Source organism: Pezoporus flaviventris, unplaced genomic scaffold (assembly GCF_033815535.1).
Source record: "Pezoporus flaviventris isolate CSIRO_AGI_PZ_B2104156 unplaced genomic scaffold, CSIRO_AGI_Pfla_v1 ptg000002l, whole genome shotgun sequence".
NCBI lineage: Eukaryota > Metazoa > Chordata > Aves > Psittaciformes > Psittacidae > Pezoporus > Pezoporus flaviventris.
The window spans coordinates 55435548-55453984 of NW_026892550.1; the positions used below are offsets into that span (position 1 = coordinate 55435548).

Here is an 18437-nt window from a genome sequence, read left to right on the forward strand (position 1 = left end):
TCCAAGATGACTTTCCAGTGGGTTTCTACTGCACTGGATGAGCTATTCCAACAAAACTCAGACTACAGCCCAACATGCTCCTTTCTGAAGAGGTCCCCAAGAGTTGTGCTTTCTGAAGAGCATCCAGGTGGCTTGTGGCATGAGTCAAGCTACACCCTGGCTAAAAGAATAATGTAGTAAAATGGGATAAAAAGAGAAGCAAGCTGACAGAGACCTTTGCCTCCTGCCTTCTTTCTATTGGGTTCACACCTGTAGTTGGCAGCCACAGCCAAAATGTTGCCCTTCCAAAGTAAATAAAATAAAATCTCATTTCCACATACTGCAGTGCAGAAGAAAGTCAGGAAGTCTGGTCTGGCTGGGGGAAATGCTAACAGAACCCACCACAGTCAGACAGCACTTGGGTGCCCACAGGAACTTCAAAGGAATGGTTCTGCCTGTAAGGAAGAGAAAGGATGGCTTCTGGTCTCTGCTAGGAGAAATCAGGTTTCACCCTCTGCCTTCCAGCCATTTGGAGATGCCTTTTCTAACTTTAGGCACACCAGCTGCTCGGCCCCATTAATGGATCCTTTCAATCTGCTTGTAAGACTTGCCTTTTGTTCACCAAATAAGTGCTCTACCCACCCAACTTTCTACCAGTTTTCCACGTAAGTAACTAATGCATTCTACATTGCGCATGATAACAACGTACAGCAAAGACAGGACCTCAGACTTCAGTAGACATGGTGGAGAGCACACCTGGATTATGATAAGTTTAGTCCCTCTTTTTTTCCTTTTGAAAACATCACAATGGCATGAACAAGCAGTATTTGAATGTCTGCAGAGAAGCACCGCACTGTCACACCACACAAAGGCATTTGGGGAGGGGGTTCATCTGAAACCCTCCATTTTACACAGAGAATGGGGACTAAGCATCTGGAAACATGTAGATGGTTTGTCTTGCTGCGGCATCTGGCATGGGTAGGATAAAAACCTGGTGTGTAGGGACGACAAGCAGCCACAGTACATGCCTGACCACCCAGAAAGGAGTTGATGGATGGAAAACTGAAGAACTATTTTGGACTATTCGTATATAGATGTATTTTCCTTTGTCACATAAGGCTTCCTACAGGAATGTGAATATAAAAAAGATTCAGTGTAGTCCTGTCTAAGACAGTCTGAGACATTTCACACATCTAACATCTACCCAGCACAATGGAAAAGCGTGAAGGAGAGACTGAGCTGCTCAGCTTCTAAAATCACTCCACATGGCAGCAACCTCCGGTAAAACAGTCTCACAGCTGCTCTAAAGTATTCCAGCTAGTAACGAGTCCTTGCAAGTAGCCATCTGCTAGCAAGAGTGCATCAATATCACATTGATACGCCTATACTCTCCAGCTTGCAGGCTACAGATGCAAACAGCACAGCAGGCTTCTGCCATCCAAAAAGCTTGTGTAGTCCCTGGCTTGAAAGATCTGTCTTCCCTGCAAGCTTGTAAGAGCTGGGGGAATCAATACTCCAAAAAGATGTCTTCTCAGTTACATTTGTTGACAGTTAATCAGTTTGTGCTCACGAACAATTCTGTGCAACCTCTGCATCCCACTTACGCTCTCCTAGACCATGAGCGAGATACAAGTGATGTGGGCAGAGCTACTAAAGGCTAAACAATGTTCCTCACTGCCCACCTCTGCTTACTTATGTTTGCCAACAAGGTATGAAGAGATGAAAGAGAAATGACCAGAGTGGACGTCAAGCACCTGGAAATGGCCATTGGAAAAGGCTGCAAAGGAAAATCCCCTCCCGCCCGGTGTTTATGGGAGGAATATGGGCACACGCCACTCAAGAGGCAGCCGTTTCAGCATCCTTGTCTGTGTAGCTTCATATTAAAGATGGATTTAAAAGTCAGAAGAGATTCCCACCCTGAATGAATGCTTGAAATTTCTTTTTTAATGTATTGAAGGAAGGAGAGAAACTGAACTTTTTCAGGGTCCTAGATAAAAGTATGCTACTTTTGATGATGGTACGTGCTGTGAAATGGGAGCTAGTCTGCCCTCCTGGCATCAGCAGCAGGCACAGAAACTTTTGCATCTCTGAACAACATATCCCGTGTATATAAGCTCATATCTTCTGTCCACATGTCTCAAATCAGGACAAGAGCATGAACCTCACTGTCAGCAGGAGGCAAGCCACTGAATCGGCTCAATATCAACCTGCCATACAAGGAGGATGCTCTTGGCATAAGGGGAAGGACCCACCCTACTTCCCGCTTGAAAGTGCTGGGCTATGCTGGACAAGTTAATGTGGGTAAAGAATAAACCAGCTCTGTACCAGAACATCAAATCTCTTGTTCAGTAACCCCTGGCTAACCAGTGCTCCATCATGGAATGTCAGATTCTCCCATTCTGGCACAGTAACCAGGGACTGTTCCTGAAGGTTAGAGAAGTTATTTTTACAACTTTGCACAGTGCATACAAATCTTTCAGCCACACAGCATCTGGTTCAGGCACTGCCCTTTGAATGGCTTTTCTGTTGGTGCAGTAATTAAAGGTATCCCAGGTGACACCTGATCCCTTATCAAGTTCATTAAGTGGAGTTATTTGTTTCTCTATTTTCTATACTTCATAATGTATTTCTAACCTTTAAAGTGACATAGGCAAGCACCAGATTGCAGGGGAGCTTATTAACAGCCTATTAAAATATTTTATGGTCTTTATTTTTACGTTGCCATAGGGAATCAAGTATTTTGCTGTTGTTGAACAGGCTCAGGATTTATGTTGCGAGAGCTTCACCACAGCCTAACACAGAACAGTGCTAGGAAATTAACTGGGAGAACAAATTCCCATTCAGCTCTCTGTTGCCGTAAAACTGTCATATGCAGATGGCACCAAGGGGCCCTGCAATGCAGGCCCTTGGTTTGGTTTAGTCTTTTAAATATAAACTGATAAGACAAGATGCAAGGCTCTGGGGCCATGCTGAGAGCCAGCAAAGGCAGTGCATGTCTCGAGAAACAGACCTGGGTGTCTTTTCACCAACTGTATAGACCCATGGAGGTAAGCTCAAAAGGACCTTGCGGTTCACCTGTGAAATAATGTGGTCTGTGGCTTTTTATTCTAGAGCTGCTGAACGTCATTCACATTTTGCAACTGAGTTAGAACCAATGACTTTGGAAGAAGACCAAGATCTTACCTAGAACAAGACTACAATTCTACCCAGAAGACGACTGCAATCTTACCGAAGAGTTTTCCAGAGACTGCAAGCCCCTCACATCCCTAGAAAAACTCCCTCAAAGCTCCCTTCTCTATTAAAGATCTACGCTTTCTCCTAGCTCAATCATAACTGATACTGAGACAAGACAGAGATTTAGGCTGCTTAGGTACTCAGAAATTACAGTCAAGTCCCTTCTGAAATTATTGCTTTGAGGAACTTCCTAGGGTGAGCTTGGGGTCTTCCTGAGTTTATATTAGAATTTTCATACTTTTTCAAGCATAAAAAGTCATTTGCAATGAAGCAACACATTTGGAAGGGTATCAGCAACATACTTAGAAGTATTTAAATTGCTTGTGTTTTCAAAATGTTTTAATGAAGTCAAATCAGAAATAGACACTCATCTGCCAAAGGAGCTATAAATTATTTCACAATGACATTAGAATTAATGTAACTAGCTGTATAAATTCCTGGCATTTTAAACAACAATTCTAGAGATTAACGCAAGCAAGATTATACTGTAGGCAATTATTATTTCTGTGTTTAATTATGTGGGCTTTGTTGTTATCGTCACACATTTTCCCCCCTTTTTTTTTAATTTAAATGTCATACTGCAAAGCTTTCCAGACAGATTTTGATGGGTAACCTTATAAAGGCTGTTCTCAGCAAGGAATCCCATAGCACTAATGCATGATGGGTAGTCACATTAATAAGTGTTATTAAATGTACCATTTCTTTAACACCTCATCCAAGACCAAATGAAAGACTATCATGCTGGCATCAGTACTGGACATCCAGGAGAGACTGCTCCTCTAATTTCATCTATTAGCTTATTTATGGCAGGAGAAACAGAGGCACACTGCAGAGCAGCCTGGCCACAACCTTGGCAGGGACAAACATGGCGAACGAACACCCTGCAGTTCCCTGACCTCACTGAGGTCTCCTGTGCTTGTGCAGGCTCTGGTTCCCTTTCCTCCCAAACCTTGAAGAAGTAGCTACAATTAAGAAACTAAACCTTCACCCAAAGGCCCATGGCAGGCTGTGGCATGCCAGTGGCACTGCATTCTTTGCCTGCTGGGTAAATTTTAAGGGGGGATGGTGTAATTTAAATTAAAGACACATCTGCGAGAGCAGCTCTGCTGTAAGAACAATAACCTTGCTGAGAACTGCCTTGCAATTCTGCAATTCAGTCATTGCAACAGCTTGTTTGTTAGGCAAGCTCCCCTTGTGCCTCTTCAAAAGGAAGAGAAGGGAGAACCAACTTTCAACCATGTCGTACAACACTCCTCTTTCCTGGGTGGGCAAGTAAAGCACTGACTTCCAGCAATTTCCTCCTCCTGAAGTTCATTAGATGGTTTTATTAATTAGCAGGCTCCCCATCTTATCATGCGTTGCACCTGAAATCCCACTTGTATTTTTGAAGTGAGTAATTAAAGCCAGAGGTACTTGAATAAACAGGCACTGTGGAGACTAATATTCTATCAATATAATGAAGTAGCTTGCTACACAGTAAGATGCCCAAGCTCAGATATTTAGCAAGTCCAAGGGCAATACATGCCTTGCCTAGCAAGCACATCCTCTGATGTGGGCACCCCCAGGTAAACTCCCAGCAACCTGTTGAAACTAATCAGATTCTGGAGAGAATTTGGATCATTAAATCTGTCAGGGGCCAAAACAGAAAATAAGTAAGGCTGCCACCCTCAGAGCACAGAGAAATAGTAATGATCAACAATTTCAACACCTTCCCTGTAAAGACTGAAATAATTAGCCAGTAATTATCAGGCAAAATTTCCTTCTACACAGAGGGACTAGGAGGTTACCTGCTTCAAGGACAGCAAATACAACTTTGCTTCCTTCATGGAAAATTGAATGGAAAATGCCACCACTGGTGGCCAAGTCCCAATAAAAACAGTGCTTCATTATCAGTCACTTGTTGGTACCTATTAAAAAACACTCTGTAGTACCATAAAAACACATATTGTTTCTGTTATCACTGCTGCCAGCAGAGTTGGTTCCCTGTATGATCCTCAGAAAAGAACAGGGGCATAAACAGCAGAAGACTGAAACAGGAATAGAGAAATTAAAAAACCCACCAACTTACTTTATATTGTCAAGACATCCAGATTCGGGTTTCAGTATGGCAGTATGATGAAACATTTTATAGAGAGCAATCCCAAGGAAGATGACATTAAGCTGCAATATGGGGTAAAGGAAAAAAAACTGGTTACATGACACGACACAACATGATGGGGAGAAAGTCAGTTTCTTCTCTGTAACAGATGAATCGCTGTAGGAAATTAGCTCTCACTGCAGTTTTATAGCAACTGAATTACAGAAAATTGCCGAGCATTTTATAAGGTGAGCTGGCCTGTAGACTGCAGGACTGGTGATGCCACAACATTATGAAAGCTGTGGTGCTGCATATGCTACTGATACGAGGCTGGTTCCAACATCAACTGTAGTGCTTCAATGTTACAGACAATAAAAAATATTTGCTGTAACTATTTTTCTGTGTCTTAGAGATGGACAGTTGTGAAAAGTCATTTCAAGCATCTTGCTTAGCTAGCCCCCTGGTAATGAAGCACAAAAGCATCTTTTTCTGTGAATATATGGTGTAACAGGGAAGATGGGCAGGGAAATCATGATATTTGAAGATACTTAGCACAATGCAAAGTTGAAAAATTAAAAGGAAAAAGAGTTTGATTTGTTCTGTGAAAGATGCGACAGTGTTTCAATGCCTCAATGTTAAACAAGTCTGCTAGCTCTTGGAAAGGAGTTCCCCCAAAAGCCCAGGCCAGGGTTTGAGACATATCAGAAAGGGAAGATACCTTTTTATGAATGAATTGCTTAAGGGGAAAAAAAACCAACAGCTGCAGCTGGTGGCATTGCACCCCTCATCTCACACCCTACACCACCCCCTTATGTGAAGGGCTGCTGAAATAGCTCCCAGTTGCAGAAGAAGCAAGGACAATGTCTGCATTGACATGAGAGTGCCTGGTTTGCTGTGTTAGCCAACCTGCAGTCTATCCAAAACAAAGGATGGTTTATTTAAGCCATATTGCAACGATTAAAGTATAAGAAAACTCCAGCTGCCTCTAAAGTTGGGTTGTCTACCTTGTTGCTGTGTTAGCTGATATACTAGCAATATGCTAACAATGAAGTTAGATGAGCTTCAACTTCTGCCAGGAAGGAAAAACCCCCATCAAACCCCTCTTCCAGTTATATTTCGTTTCCCCAAACCCAGATTATTGCATGTTCAGTACAAAGCTTTGCTCTGGAATGCAAAAGCAGGGCAGCGAGGGACATCAAAATAGTTTGGCAATTCTAAGTGCTCAGCAGTAGAAACAGAACTCTGCAAAAGCCCGCTCTGAAGCTCCCCAGCCCATTTTGATCAAGTATTTTGCAATGCCAAGAGCCTCTCCTAATGAGGGTCTAATTGCTTGTGCCAGGTGGGGTCAAAGAAGAACATGCCTTTCTCAAATTAATCTGTGTAAATTAAAGATAAAGCGTGAAAGGACAGCAAAAGTTTTATTTCTTGACCTGAGAGATGGAGTAGTTAATTAGGAGTTCTTACCATAATTATCAAGGTCGCTGGTCCTATAAAGCTCCAAATGAAGTAGGTGTCAAGTCGGAGCCAACATCTGTAATGAAACACAGGGGAAAAAAAGCATTCAAGGACTGCACCCAGGACATACATCAAGAGTGAGAGAGTGACAGAGAAGAATGTGAGCAGCAAAACACACCGGTGGGAGACAGGAAATATTACATTGCTTGTTCATTTAAATGCTGAATTATGTGCCCAATTTCTGACAGCGCTATTGATGGAATAAGATAATTACCTCTGGAGGAAGCAGGGAGAAAATGGCACAAGGCATGGCTGCAAAGGCTTTCTGCATCTGTCAGAAAAAAATACTTAGAACTGTGGGGTTTTTTAAGGAAGAGGTCTGATAAGGATCCATGGAGCTTCTTCTTTGCTTTATGCACCTCTTTTCTCTCCAGCTCTGATGCAACACAAGCTGTCTGTCAACTGTCAAACAAGATGGCATTTCTCGAGCAAGCAGATCAGAGCAAATTTGGTGAAATAGGAAGCACGATTTGGGTAACAGAAGGCTGAGGTTTAATTAGGTTCAGCAACTTCCCCTTTAGAGCGTTTTATTTCCCTGAACCTCCGGAGCATTTTGTTTCCACTAATGTTTCGAGGGTTGCATATGGTCTGCGCTATCACATGAAGTTGATTCATGGCCTAAAACTAAATTATTAATCACTTAATTTCAACCGCATTTAATACTCCCCACATTTTTTAAGGCCCCTGGGAAATTACATTTCCATTCCTAGTTCATTGCAGGCGACAGGAAGATAAAATGGAAGTGACTGGTTACAAGACAGACGAATATAAATTCCAAGAAACTTTTGCACGATGTTTAAAATAATAATATCTTGTCGTGTTTGCAGTGCTGCAAATCACAGCTCCATTTATACACAGAGGACTGAGAAAGCACAAAACCACTCTTATACTAAACATCAGATGGAATTTCAGAATTAGGCAAGAGAAAGGACCTGTATGTATGAATTTATCATGGTGGAAGAGATAGCAGCTCTCACAAATGTCAGTTCTAGCGCAAGAGCTGATATTTTTTTTTCCCTTGCAATGGACTTTGCAGAAGGCAGAATGGTCTGTGCCCCACAGAAGAGATCAGCTTGCTGAGAGAATAAAACATGTCCGGAACCTCTCTGACTGGGAGCAGCCAAAATATGAATAAACTAAAAAATGTAGAGAAAGCTTCTCACTTGCCTCCCTGACCATACAAATTTCAGGTCTCATCAGTGTTGGAGACCTATCAATCTATATATAATAGTTGTGCCACTATTTGTCACAAATTAAAATGCCATCACTTCCGCAACCATCAGTCCTGAACTGCCTCTGCAGCTGTTCGTCCAAAATCATCATGTAACAGAATCAAAATCTTAATGCAAGAGGCAAACAGGCTTTCAGAGCAACTGCAGGGAAATCTTGTTTCCTCTTCAGCTGCTGAAGTTCAAGGTGATTCAGATGAAACTGGTATTGGAACCACATGAGTGTCTAGAAGCTATTTGAGTCTGATCTATTACAGGAAAGGGTTTATGCAACCATGACATCTGTGTATCACCCATAATAACACCTGAAAAGTTGCCCAATTGCAACTAGATTTTACAGAGGAATAGAGGTTTCAAGGGTAATAAAGTCCCAGTAAAAAGTCCTTCCCTCCACCCCTGAAAGAAGACATCTGCATAGCAGCAGTTCACACAATTACATGGAATTTCAGATTTTATTCCTCCCTTATTCCATAGGAAAAAAAAAAAAAAAGTGTAATGGGTTCTTATGCCTCAGTTGACACTTATAAATCAGGGAATACCCAGACCCACAACTTTTTTCTACTGATAATAAGAGTGCTGATGTTTGGGAGAGGACTCAGAGGTGGGGTTTTGTTTGTTTGTTTGTTTGTGGTTTTTTAATTAAAATAAATTGAACTTTTTTGCCAGTTTAACTTCCAAAACATCCCGTGCCCATACTTCCACAGGTGTCAGGAGCAGACTGTATTTTAATTGCCAAGAAACTTGGTTTTCCTTCAGCACGAAGAGTGAGCCAGCTCTTGGAAAGCCCAGTGAAAAGGAAAGACATAAACCTACTCTTTACTCCTTGAAGCATGACGGCCAGCCATATGGTCACATCTGATGCAGCTGTTTCTGAATGCATATAGATTGGGATACAGGGAAAACCAGTGAAAACTGAAATACAGCATGAGGGAAAAGCTGTGCTAGGCTGAGCAAAAGAAGAGTGAAGCAACTGGTTTCCTTCTCAGACAGCTAAATGGATAAAATTTTCCACCCCATTCCCCTAAAAAATCTCTTTGGTTTTAAAGCACAATTCAGGGCAAGAGATGGATGCTGTGTATGGGAAACACTGGAGGAACCAGGTCCTGCCCCCAGAATAAGCAGGGGACAGGCACAGAGCAAAAGGTCCCCTTCCAACAAGAGATGGCTTCATCTAAGGAAAAGTAGAGCTTGCAAAAAAACGGAGAAAACCTTTTTTTTTTTTCTCCCTCCGCACACTTTAAAGAATGGGATGTCATTTCTATTTGAATAGAAAAATCACCTTCCCATAAAACTGTCTATGAGAGTCTTAGGTGACTAAGAGGAAAGCTGCCTCTAGTCCTCAGAAGGACTTAAAAAAGCTGGGTTTTGTGGTCATCAGTGAGACAACTTTGAACACATTTAAATCATACCTCATTAAAAATGCAAACTAAGACCAAAACATCAAAACACAGGCATCTCACCAATTGTGTTGAGGAGATGTAAATTACTAATCAGACAAGTGCCACACTGAGCTTTTCTTCCCTTAAAAGACAAAAAAACACATGCACAATGAGCTGAATAAATGAGATTCTCAAAACAAGGAAGCAATCAGGCAACTCACTTCCCAAAGTTGCTAATCTCGGGCTGAGTTACTTCTGACCCCCCATGCACAGCTGCACCACGAACATGGACTTACCACATTACAAGTTTAGACTCTGCTGCCACTAAGCGAACGAGCTGCTTCAGGGCAGAGTGGATTATCTGGAAATCTGTGGGTGAAGGGAATGCTGTTCAAAACCCCATTGCTTATTCCAAGAGAAAAGCATATTCAGTGCTCATAACAAGCTCTGTGGTGCTGCTTTCCTCTACTTTTTAATTTCCTCTTCCACAGTGACAAGTTGCCATATTCACTTAAAGCTTTTCTCAAGTAATAAAGGCTACAAAGGGTTTACTCTATTTTCTGCATGAAGAGAAATCAAATACTAAACTATCCCTGGTGTGCATTAAATATAACCAATAAACAATCATTAGCTGCCATTGGACCGTAAAATTTGAAGACCCCTAAACACATCATGTTGTTCATGGGAGCTCAGCAGTTTGTTTCACATGGCTATGCAGCCTCCTTGTCTGGGTGCTGTAATGGAATATGTATGCACGATGCCTTTCAAGGGTGCAATATAGTTTCTGCTTTAAGCAGTCCAGGGTCTACATTGCTCATGCTTCCTCCTCCAAATACGCAGCACAAATACTGAAAATAAAACAAGTTCAGTGGAGCCACCCAAGACAGACCATATTGTTAGAACCTATTTTCCAAGCGACATTAACATGCATAAAATGTCGGCAGCTGGCTGATGGACTTGGACGCTGTGCACATTCACCAGGCTTTCATTTTGCTTTCTGACAGGTGGATTGCTTACCATGTATATCCTGCTTTATAGCATACCAAAAGGGCAGAGGGGGGGGGAAACAATAAAGAGATTCCTGTCATGATGAATTTGATCACCAGTGGATGAATATACCTATGTTTTCTAAAATATATTGAGCCATTCAAAGCATAGATGCTTTCCTCTGAGATTTGTAAGAGGCACTGAGATGAATCCCAGGACAGTACAGGAATATGGAATGGATTCTTGCTGTAGATTTTGGATAGTCTGCTACCTGAGTGAGTCCTTTCAAAGGGAGGCTGCTAAAACCTTAATCCAGCTTTTACTGAATTTTAGACACAAGTTATTTCCAAACACTAACAACAACTGCAAATGCTATTTCCCCTCTGCATTTCACAGCACTGCTCATCGCAGTGCTTGACATCAGATCTGACCAGGAGATGGATGGATTTGGTCAACACACAGGACTAGGCAAGTGTAACTGTCTAAAACTGCAATTCCAGTATCATCTTTTTTTTTTTTTTGCATGTCTAAAACTGCAATTCCAGTATCATCTTTTTTTTTTTTTTTGCAGCAAAACTTGAGATGTCATTTAAGACTCAGCATCTGAAGACCTGGCCTGTAAGAAATGGTCACTTGAAAGTTCACATGAGCATTAACAGAATTGCTCAGGCAGTGCTGGGGGTCCACACTGTCTACAGTGGGGCTTTCTGCTTTTCACCTCTATTTTAGAAATTACAACCAGAACAAGGTGAGATGCAATATTTCTAATTTATTTGGGGGAAAAGGGCCAAACAGCTTGCTCACATGAATAGTCCATACTGGCCTGAACGGGATGATCTCTTAATGGAATCACTACACTGCTATTTGGTTACAAAAGGAAATCAGTCACCTAATATGAATGGTTTGAATTGTTTTTAAACAAAAAGTAGTAAAAGGATCAATTCCAATCATTAGAATATTTAAGTGTAAGAGAGTATCTTTACTGTACAGCTACTCCAAAATGCCAATGTGAATACTAGGATGGGATGCTTCAGAAAATCACAAGCACCAAGTAATGAGCAAAGAAACAGACAGAGGAACAGCTGCTTGTTCCTGGCTATGTAATGGGGACATGTGTTACAGGAGGGTTGGATTTAAAAGGAAAATGAAATCAAGAAAACCTACATTGGGTGTCTAAGCAAATCATTCTGAGATGTATGAATGGTGGCACCAAATGCCAGGCAAAAAACAAATAACACTAACAGCTCCATAAGTCCTGCTTAAACAAATGCAATAAATAATGGAGGAAGGCAAGTAATATATTCCAGAGGATGTTTTACAAAACCTGGCAAAACCAAGCAACTTCTTGCAATCAAATTATGTATGCCTGGCATATAGTTCACTACAAATTCTAATCAGTTCTACCCTTCTAATAACATTACACAGAAAAATACATCATCATCCATCAACCAGATGGAGCATGATAGTTATACAAAACATATTGTATGTTTTTTATTTTCCACTAGAGGAACACGATAAAATTTTGCACTCTGGAATTAGAGATTATAAATAAATATTTTTGGTTCTGCAAATCTCTGTAAATATTTATCTGCAAATTATTATATATACATGTTTAATAATGAAAAATACTACTTTATACTGTGGGAAGGGAGAGATTTTACTGGCACACACATGGGACTGATGCCTCCTCAATACAAAGATAGCAAAGTTTTGTTGTTTACCTCCAGCAAATTTCAGCCAAAGTTTCTGCCTCTATCTCCCATACCATGGAAACATTTAGACACCCAAAGCCTGAAAGTAAAAGGCAGTGTATCCCATGGAATATGTTTATTTTGCTGTTCTTCAGAAAGGTCCATATATTCATTTAACAGGAACAGAAACATTTCAGCACTGCAAAGCTGCCATGATGCTTTGCAGGAGCTGCGGTTAGGTGTGATGTGTTCCCACTCTCTACATCCACCTGCTGTGTGCCACTATCTCCCACAATCTACACTGGTATGTCAGCTGTCCATACAGAGCATCAAGAGGGACTTTGCAAAGATGAGGGTGGATGCAAATCAGCTGCTGTCTCATGTCCAAAGTAATACCCTGGACTTGTGGATGTCCTTTTACTATAAGAGAATGAAGTAAGACATTTTCAACACTCAACAGTTATAGTGTACTGGAAGAGAATGCAGTTAGTGCTAGCTTTCATTGCAAACTAGCTGCAATGTTGGCTTTTTTTTGGTAGGCAGCCCAAAACATTAAAAGAGAAGTAAAAAAGATCACTCTGGTCCTACAAGCCCTGCAACGTAACATTGGAGAAGTTACAGGGTGAACAGCAGGGAAAGAAGCCACTGAAACACCAGACTGTGAACCAGACCGGGGTGGACACAGCTCCAGTGATGGCAAATCTGCAAGAGCATCCTATCTGGATTTCCAGAGAGCTGGACTCATGGTTCTTCAGCTGTAACATGTTTAAGGCTCAGTGTGCCCCACACAGGCCACTGTGAAAAGATAGGTCTTCCACAGAAACACCACTGTAAGAATAAATTTCTCTAATGGTATAAGACAGGATGTTTGAAGATCTGATTCAGTGGAAGCCTATATATGGCTTAAGAGGGGATGTGAATGAAAGAGTTGGTTGGGTCAGAAAGCGGGCAGCAGCTGATGAGAACAGTCTTCTCCAAAAACTGTAATCAGCTGTTGTGTTACTTTTTCTTTGCCCCTTAAGCCTGACAAAGTCAGTAAAAGTACTTTGTATAAACTAGTAGAGATCCTTGAAAACTTACTGTCTTTAACTGTGTGTGCCATTTCCTTTCCATAAACTATGACATTTATACAAATTCAGGTTGCTATTCACCTACTCATGGGAGGAACATGAGGCAAATATCCAGCTGGGATGCAAGCCTACCAGCTGGCACAGTAATGGGTCATGAGCAGTTCCACTGCTCTACAGATTTGCTTCTGCAAGGGATCAGGTTGATATATATCAATAAAGTTTCAGGCAAAAAATTTGCAGTTGAATTTAAGAGAATATCAACTAGAGCCATGGGCTGACCAAACCTATGCTTAAAAAGATCTTTAAAAACACCATCAGCTCATTGCTATGCATTCCTTCAGATTGAGCCCTTAATTCAATTAAAATGACAGGGGAAAGGCAGCCCAACAACAGAAAGAGGAAAAAAAAGTAAATAAAAAACCCCACATTGTTATAAAAAAGTAAATAAAACACATTGTTAGTGCTATTGTAACAAAGCTGGCAAAGAAAATCAAAGGCTTGATTTTCACTGTGTTTTCCATTAGACACTGTTGCATGATCATCTGAGCTGTGCTTTGATACCAGCTTCAGCAATGTTGAAAACATTTAAGAATATTCATAATGATAAATGATGTAACTTCCAATTTGCAAAGAGTCTAATGCACTCCATGGTCATCACCTATTTTGTGTGCAGGCTTGGTTAATTTGACACAACACTTAAAAAAAAGAGGAAGAAGAAAGCAATGTTTCATTATCTAAATGAAAAATACTCTTTGGTTAGAGAAGAAGGACGACCTTGCTGATTCAGTACCAAATTGAGACTTAGGACAGCCACCTCTGCTGATCTTATGCAATGATGTGATAAAATTTTCCCCAATTGACATCCCCAAGAAAATACCTTTGCAAATGTTTTCATAATGAGGAATTTGTCCTCTATTATCATGGAGTGTGTTAGAGACACAAAGATAAAGCAAGGCATGCCTCCTGGCTGAGCTGTCTGCACAAGCTTCCTTTGTCTGCCAGGTCTCTGGGCTCTTTGCTTTCCTTCTCCTCCCATCTCTCCTGACAAGTGCCAAATCCCACTCACACTTTGTCTGTGCCATAGCTCCTGTAGTCCACCGCTGCTGATACAGCCACAATCAGTGCAGGCATGCCATAGCCAACCAAATAGAAGTACTTCCTCCGGGAGTGTTCACTCTCAAAAACCTCCACGAGCATGATGTAGAGCTGCACCCCCTCCAGGAACATCCAGGTGAAAGCTGCCAGGAAGAAGAAGTGCAGGAGGGCAGCAAAGACGGCACAGGCAATCTGCATGCGGATTGAAAAGAGCAAGGGAAGGTGTTTGTACCATGCTGAATTAATGCAACAGTCAGGATTACTCTTACCGGGAAGTTTAATAAGAATGAGGGAGTTCTTCTCCAAAGGAAGAACTTTTTTTTTCACTTGGAAAATGTTTGTGAACTACTTTAAAATAAACACATATCTGCATCTATAAATTACATTCAAAGATAGAAAGGCACGTATGTACACAATCTGGCAAATCAAAATGCAAAGATGTACATAGTATAAATGCACTTTTGCAACCTTAATAAACATAACACCTATTTTACAAATAATGCACATACAGCCTCTGAAATAATAGTAGGCACCAGTATATGACTCCCCACTAACAGCCAGGGGCCCGACCCTTCAAGAAGTCATGTACTGAATTAAGGCAGTGCTGGAATACATCTCACTGCATGGTCAAACATCCCATACGCACTGAGATGAGAGCCTATGGCAGGAGCAGAAAGTGCTTTGGCTCTTACCGGTTGGTCAGTCCGGTTAATGCCAATGAGGAAGAGGAGTTCTGCCACAAAGAGGCTGATGCACAAGTTTTTGTGAATCGTGTTGCGGTCACTCTGAAGTCCACGGAAGAAGCAGAAGGTGAAGATGCAGATCAGGAGGCAGACCAGTGACAGCAGGATGCCAACCCATGTGATGAAGTCCAGGAGCAGGTCATGGACTGCATCGCTGTGCTGGAAATAAAACAAACAAACAAATCATCAGTCGCATGCGATTTCTAATCCATCCCAGACACAGAGTGAGGTTTTGTCTGAGGCCCTTTCCCAAATATTTGTATCCAGTCACCAAACTGTGGCAAAGGGGTCCAGTAGCAAAAAGACTAAATGGACCTACACTTGAATCCCTCATCAAGAAAGCTGCAACCTGAAACACAGATTCCAAAGCATCTGGCAAACTGCAGGTACTCTGAGCAGACTCAGACCCCAAAATATCACAGAAACAATTATGCTGCTGTTGAGAATACCAAGATGTCACAGCTAGCCTTATGTGCAGCTCCAACTTTAGCAAATATGGCAAAGGAGTGTGCACGCATAGTATAAAGAATCATCGAACACTGTGATTCCAGTGTAAAAATGTTTCCTGCTAACAACATCGTGCAGATTAGAACCACAAGTCCATTACAACCATTTACCAGCAGTGAAAAAAGACTCTCTTTAAATGTTCACAGAGACATATAAGCTTAGAGCCTTTGGACAGAAAAAGATCACTTAAATGTCTTGAGGTTTTTTTGTGTTTTGTTTTGGTTTGGTTTTTTTCCACTAGGGAAGGCGAAAGAAAGTTGAATTTTTTTTTTTTTTTTCAAACCCTAGAGCTGTATTTTAAAACTCCTGGGAAGTCAGCCTGATCTATGGAATGCTACCCAGAAAAAAAGACAGACCTTTTAACATCAATTTCCTTTTAAATTGTAACAGAATGGAGATTTTAAGACAGCCCCAAAAGTGAGATTCCCTGTGATGAACTTGTAACATGGTTTTACCCCAAAGCCATGCAAATATGGCCACTGCAGTGACAACATCAAGCAACCCAGCAACAAAGTTTTGCAAGGGGCAGCATAGGTGTGCCTTAGTTCTGCTGATAAAACACCACTGGATTGCTCCTGGGCTTACAACGCACATCTCTCCCAGAAAAGAGGAGGGCATTCTGGGACCCTGACACCAATGGTATCCCACCTCTTTATTCCTTATTCAGGCTGTAAAGCTTGCCCATAACCCTCCATGTTTCCACCAGATGCAGTGAAATTAGAGATATCATTACTTATTAAATGTAAATGAGAAATACGTCGTGATATGTGAGACGGCTGCTCAGAGCTAAGCAGTTAGAGTCAGTGAGCTGAGGAAAAGATTGGCTGGAAATCTCTGGGGCCTTTTCAAATAGACTGGACAGGCTTGAAACCCAGCTTTGTGGTCTTCCAGGCTGTGCTATAAGTGGCATTCACATTCCTCTCCACCTCTGGTATTTTGATGACTTAGGCATTATGTAGGCTGGCAAATACAATAGTGCCACACTTCAAAAAGCCAGGACAAACTGGAAACATTTTCCTCCTTGTGGGATAAAAGCTTATGACAGACGGAGGGAAAAGGTGATTAATTTATCCATTTTATTTGCCTGCTTGCCAATGATAAAGCCACATCAAATGTCAGTCCTTTCCTGATATACACTCTGCTATGTCAGCACCCGCGAGAAACAGCTCAAACCTTTCAGCTCTTTGGCTTTATCAGCATGAGTGATAGGCATCAAATAATAATGAAAGATGGGGAGTGACTTTCCATTCCATCTCTTCCATGCTGGAAGTTTTCTCTCCAGGGAGACTTGGAGGTGGAGAGATGAGGGCTCCTTTCCTCAAATGCTCTTGCAGCTCTTCCTGAGTATTTCAAATATCTAAGGAACTAGGGATCACAAGGCCAACAGAGAGGCAAGAAATCATTGTGTGCTTACTGTAGATCATGACAGAAATGCCTGTTCTAGCCAGCTCCTTCAGCATCACCCAGAAAACTGAGAAGAGGAAGCACACGTCATTTTCCTGGCAGCCACACATCTGTGTCATTCCAGCTCATCCATCCCTCTTAACTCAGTGCAAAAAAATGTTAATGCAAAACTTGCACCTTGCAAATCATTCTTTCTTTTGTCTGATGCTGCTGGGGAACAGCAGGAGAACATCTCCCTGAACAACCCTGCCAGCTCACCTGATTAGATCACCCTGACAGGCTGAAGTGACCAAAAGCTCTTGGGCTGGGTGAGTCAGGCAAGGCAGCTAATGTGAGTTGACGCAAGGAAAAAGAAACCAGGCAGACTTTGGCCAGATGGATCCATCCCATCCAGATGTGGCCAACAGCACAGATTCATCTATCCCAAAACAAAGTCAGCTTGGCATAGGGTCTTATTCCCCTACATGAGATGAATCTCTCAAGTCTCAGCTCCTGTAATATGTCCCTGCTGACCTTAACACACAATGCAGGAATTAGGGGTTGTTTTGCTCCTGGAGAGGTATCCTGCCATCTAGGTTCATGGTCTTTCTCAGGGAAAGGCCATTTGCCCACAAAGCTCAACATGCTTAGAAAGAAAGAGAGTCTTCACTGCTGTATTATTATTCACTCTTACTACTCCTCTTTTTAATATTAATTGCAATGATAATACTTATTTTATGTACATAATACCCATCCCTGGGGTGCTGGGAAACAACCATAAAAACAACTTCTCTCTAATTACAACCTCCCTCCCAAAACTCAACAAACTCACAAAAGAACAAACAAAACAGAATAATAACAATAAGCTGGGAACAAGAGCAATTTAAAAAACACCTCAGGGGAAAAATATGAATTTGTAGCTTTTCTAGTAAAGCCCAAGACTGAGCTGGATTTCAAAGGCTGAGTGTGCTCCATCCTGTTTGAGATGCCCTATTTCAGTTGCCACAGCAGAGACGATGGCTCAGGGAGGAGTTGATAAACACTGGCATTCTTCCCATGGCAGTGCCAGCTGTCCCCAGGCCAGGCACATCCAGAGCTTTAACACCAAGAAGTCCAACAAAAGGGAATTCGCCTGTTGCTGAAGACTGAAACTACACTGCCATAGGCCACAAAGCAGAATATTATGGGAAAAGGAGGAATTGTGGTAATCACTTCTCAATGACGCTAGAGTATCCTTCCCATCACCTGGTTGCCATCACAAACAAGGGAGCAACGTACCTGGTTTACACAGTTGGTATATTCCAGGGTCAAGTATGATAAACAAGATTTCATACCTGGGTTGCAAACTCCAAGCGTGGTCCCCCATCTGCAGAGACATGCAAGAGGTGCATATTCCGTGCTCTGACCAGTAGTGTTCAAGTACTCCCTGACTAAGGATAAAATAACTGATGCACATACTAGCAATATCCTTCCAGCACCCTGCAACCCTAGGGTCCCTAAGGCATGCAAAATACATCTGAGATCACCAGTGTATTGATAACAGTCAAC

At 41.8% G+C, this 18437-nt stretch overlaps 1 protein-coding gene across 21 annotated transcripts in view; it reads right to left on the reverse strand.

Annotated features, from left to right (window-relative positions):
• The window catches only part of ADGRL3 (adhesion G protein-coupled receptor L3), a 522648-nt gene that overhangs the window by 51468 nt on the left and 452743 nt on the right, over positions 1-18437 (reverse strand). For all 21 annotated transcript variants that reach the window (XR_009747735.1, XR_009747736.1, XM_061479312.1 and 18 more), the window contains 4 exons: positions 14949-15158; positions 14228-14448; positions 6755-6821; positions 5282-5373 (listed from right to left, as the gene is read on the reverse strand). Coding sequence is in view for 19 of the 21 variants with exons in the window: in XM_061479312.1 (XP_061335296.1) it covers positions 5282-5373; positions 6755-6821; positions 14228-14448; positions 14949-15158 (590 nt within the window). In the remaining 2 variants the exon portion in view is untranslated. The remainder of the gene's footprint in view (positions 1-5281; positions 5374-6754; positions 6822-14227; positions 14449-14948; positions 15159-18437) is intronic.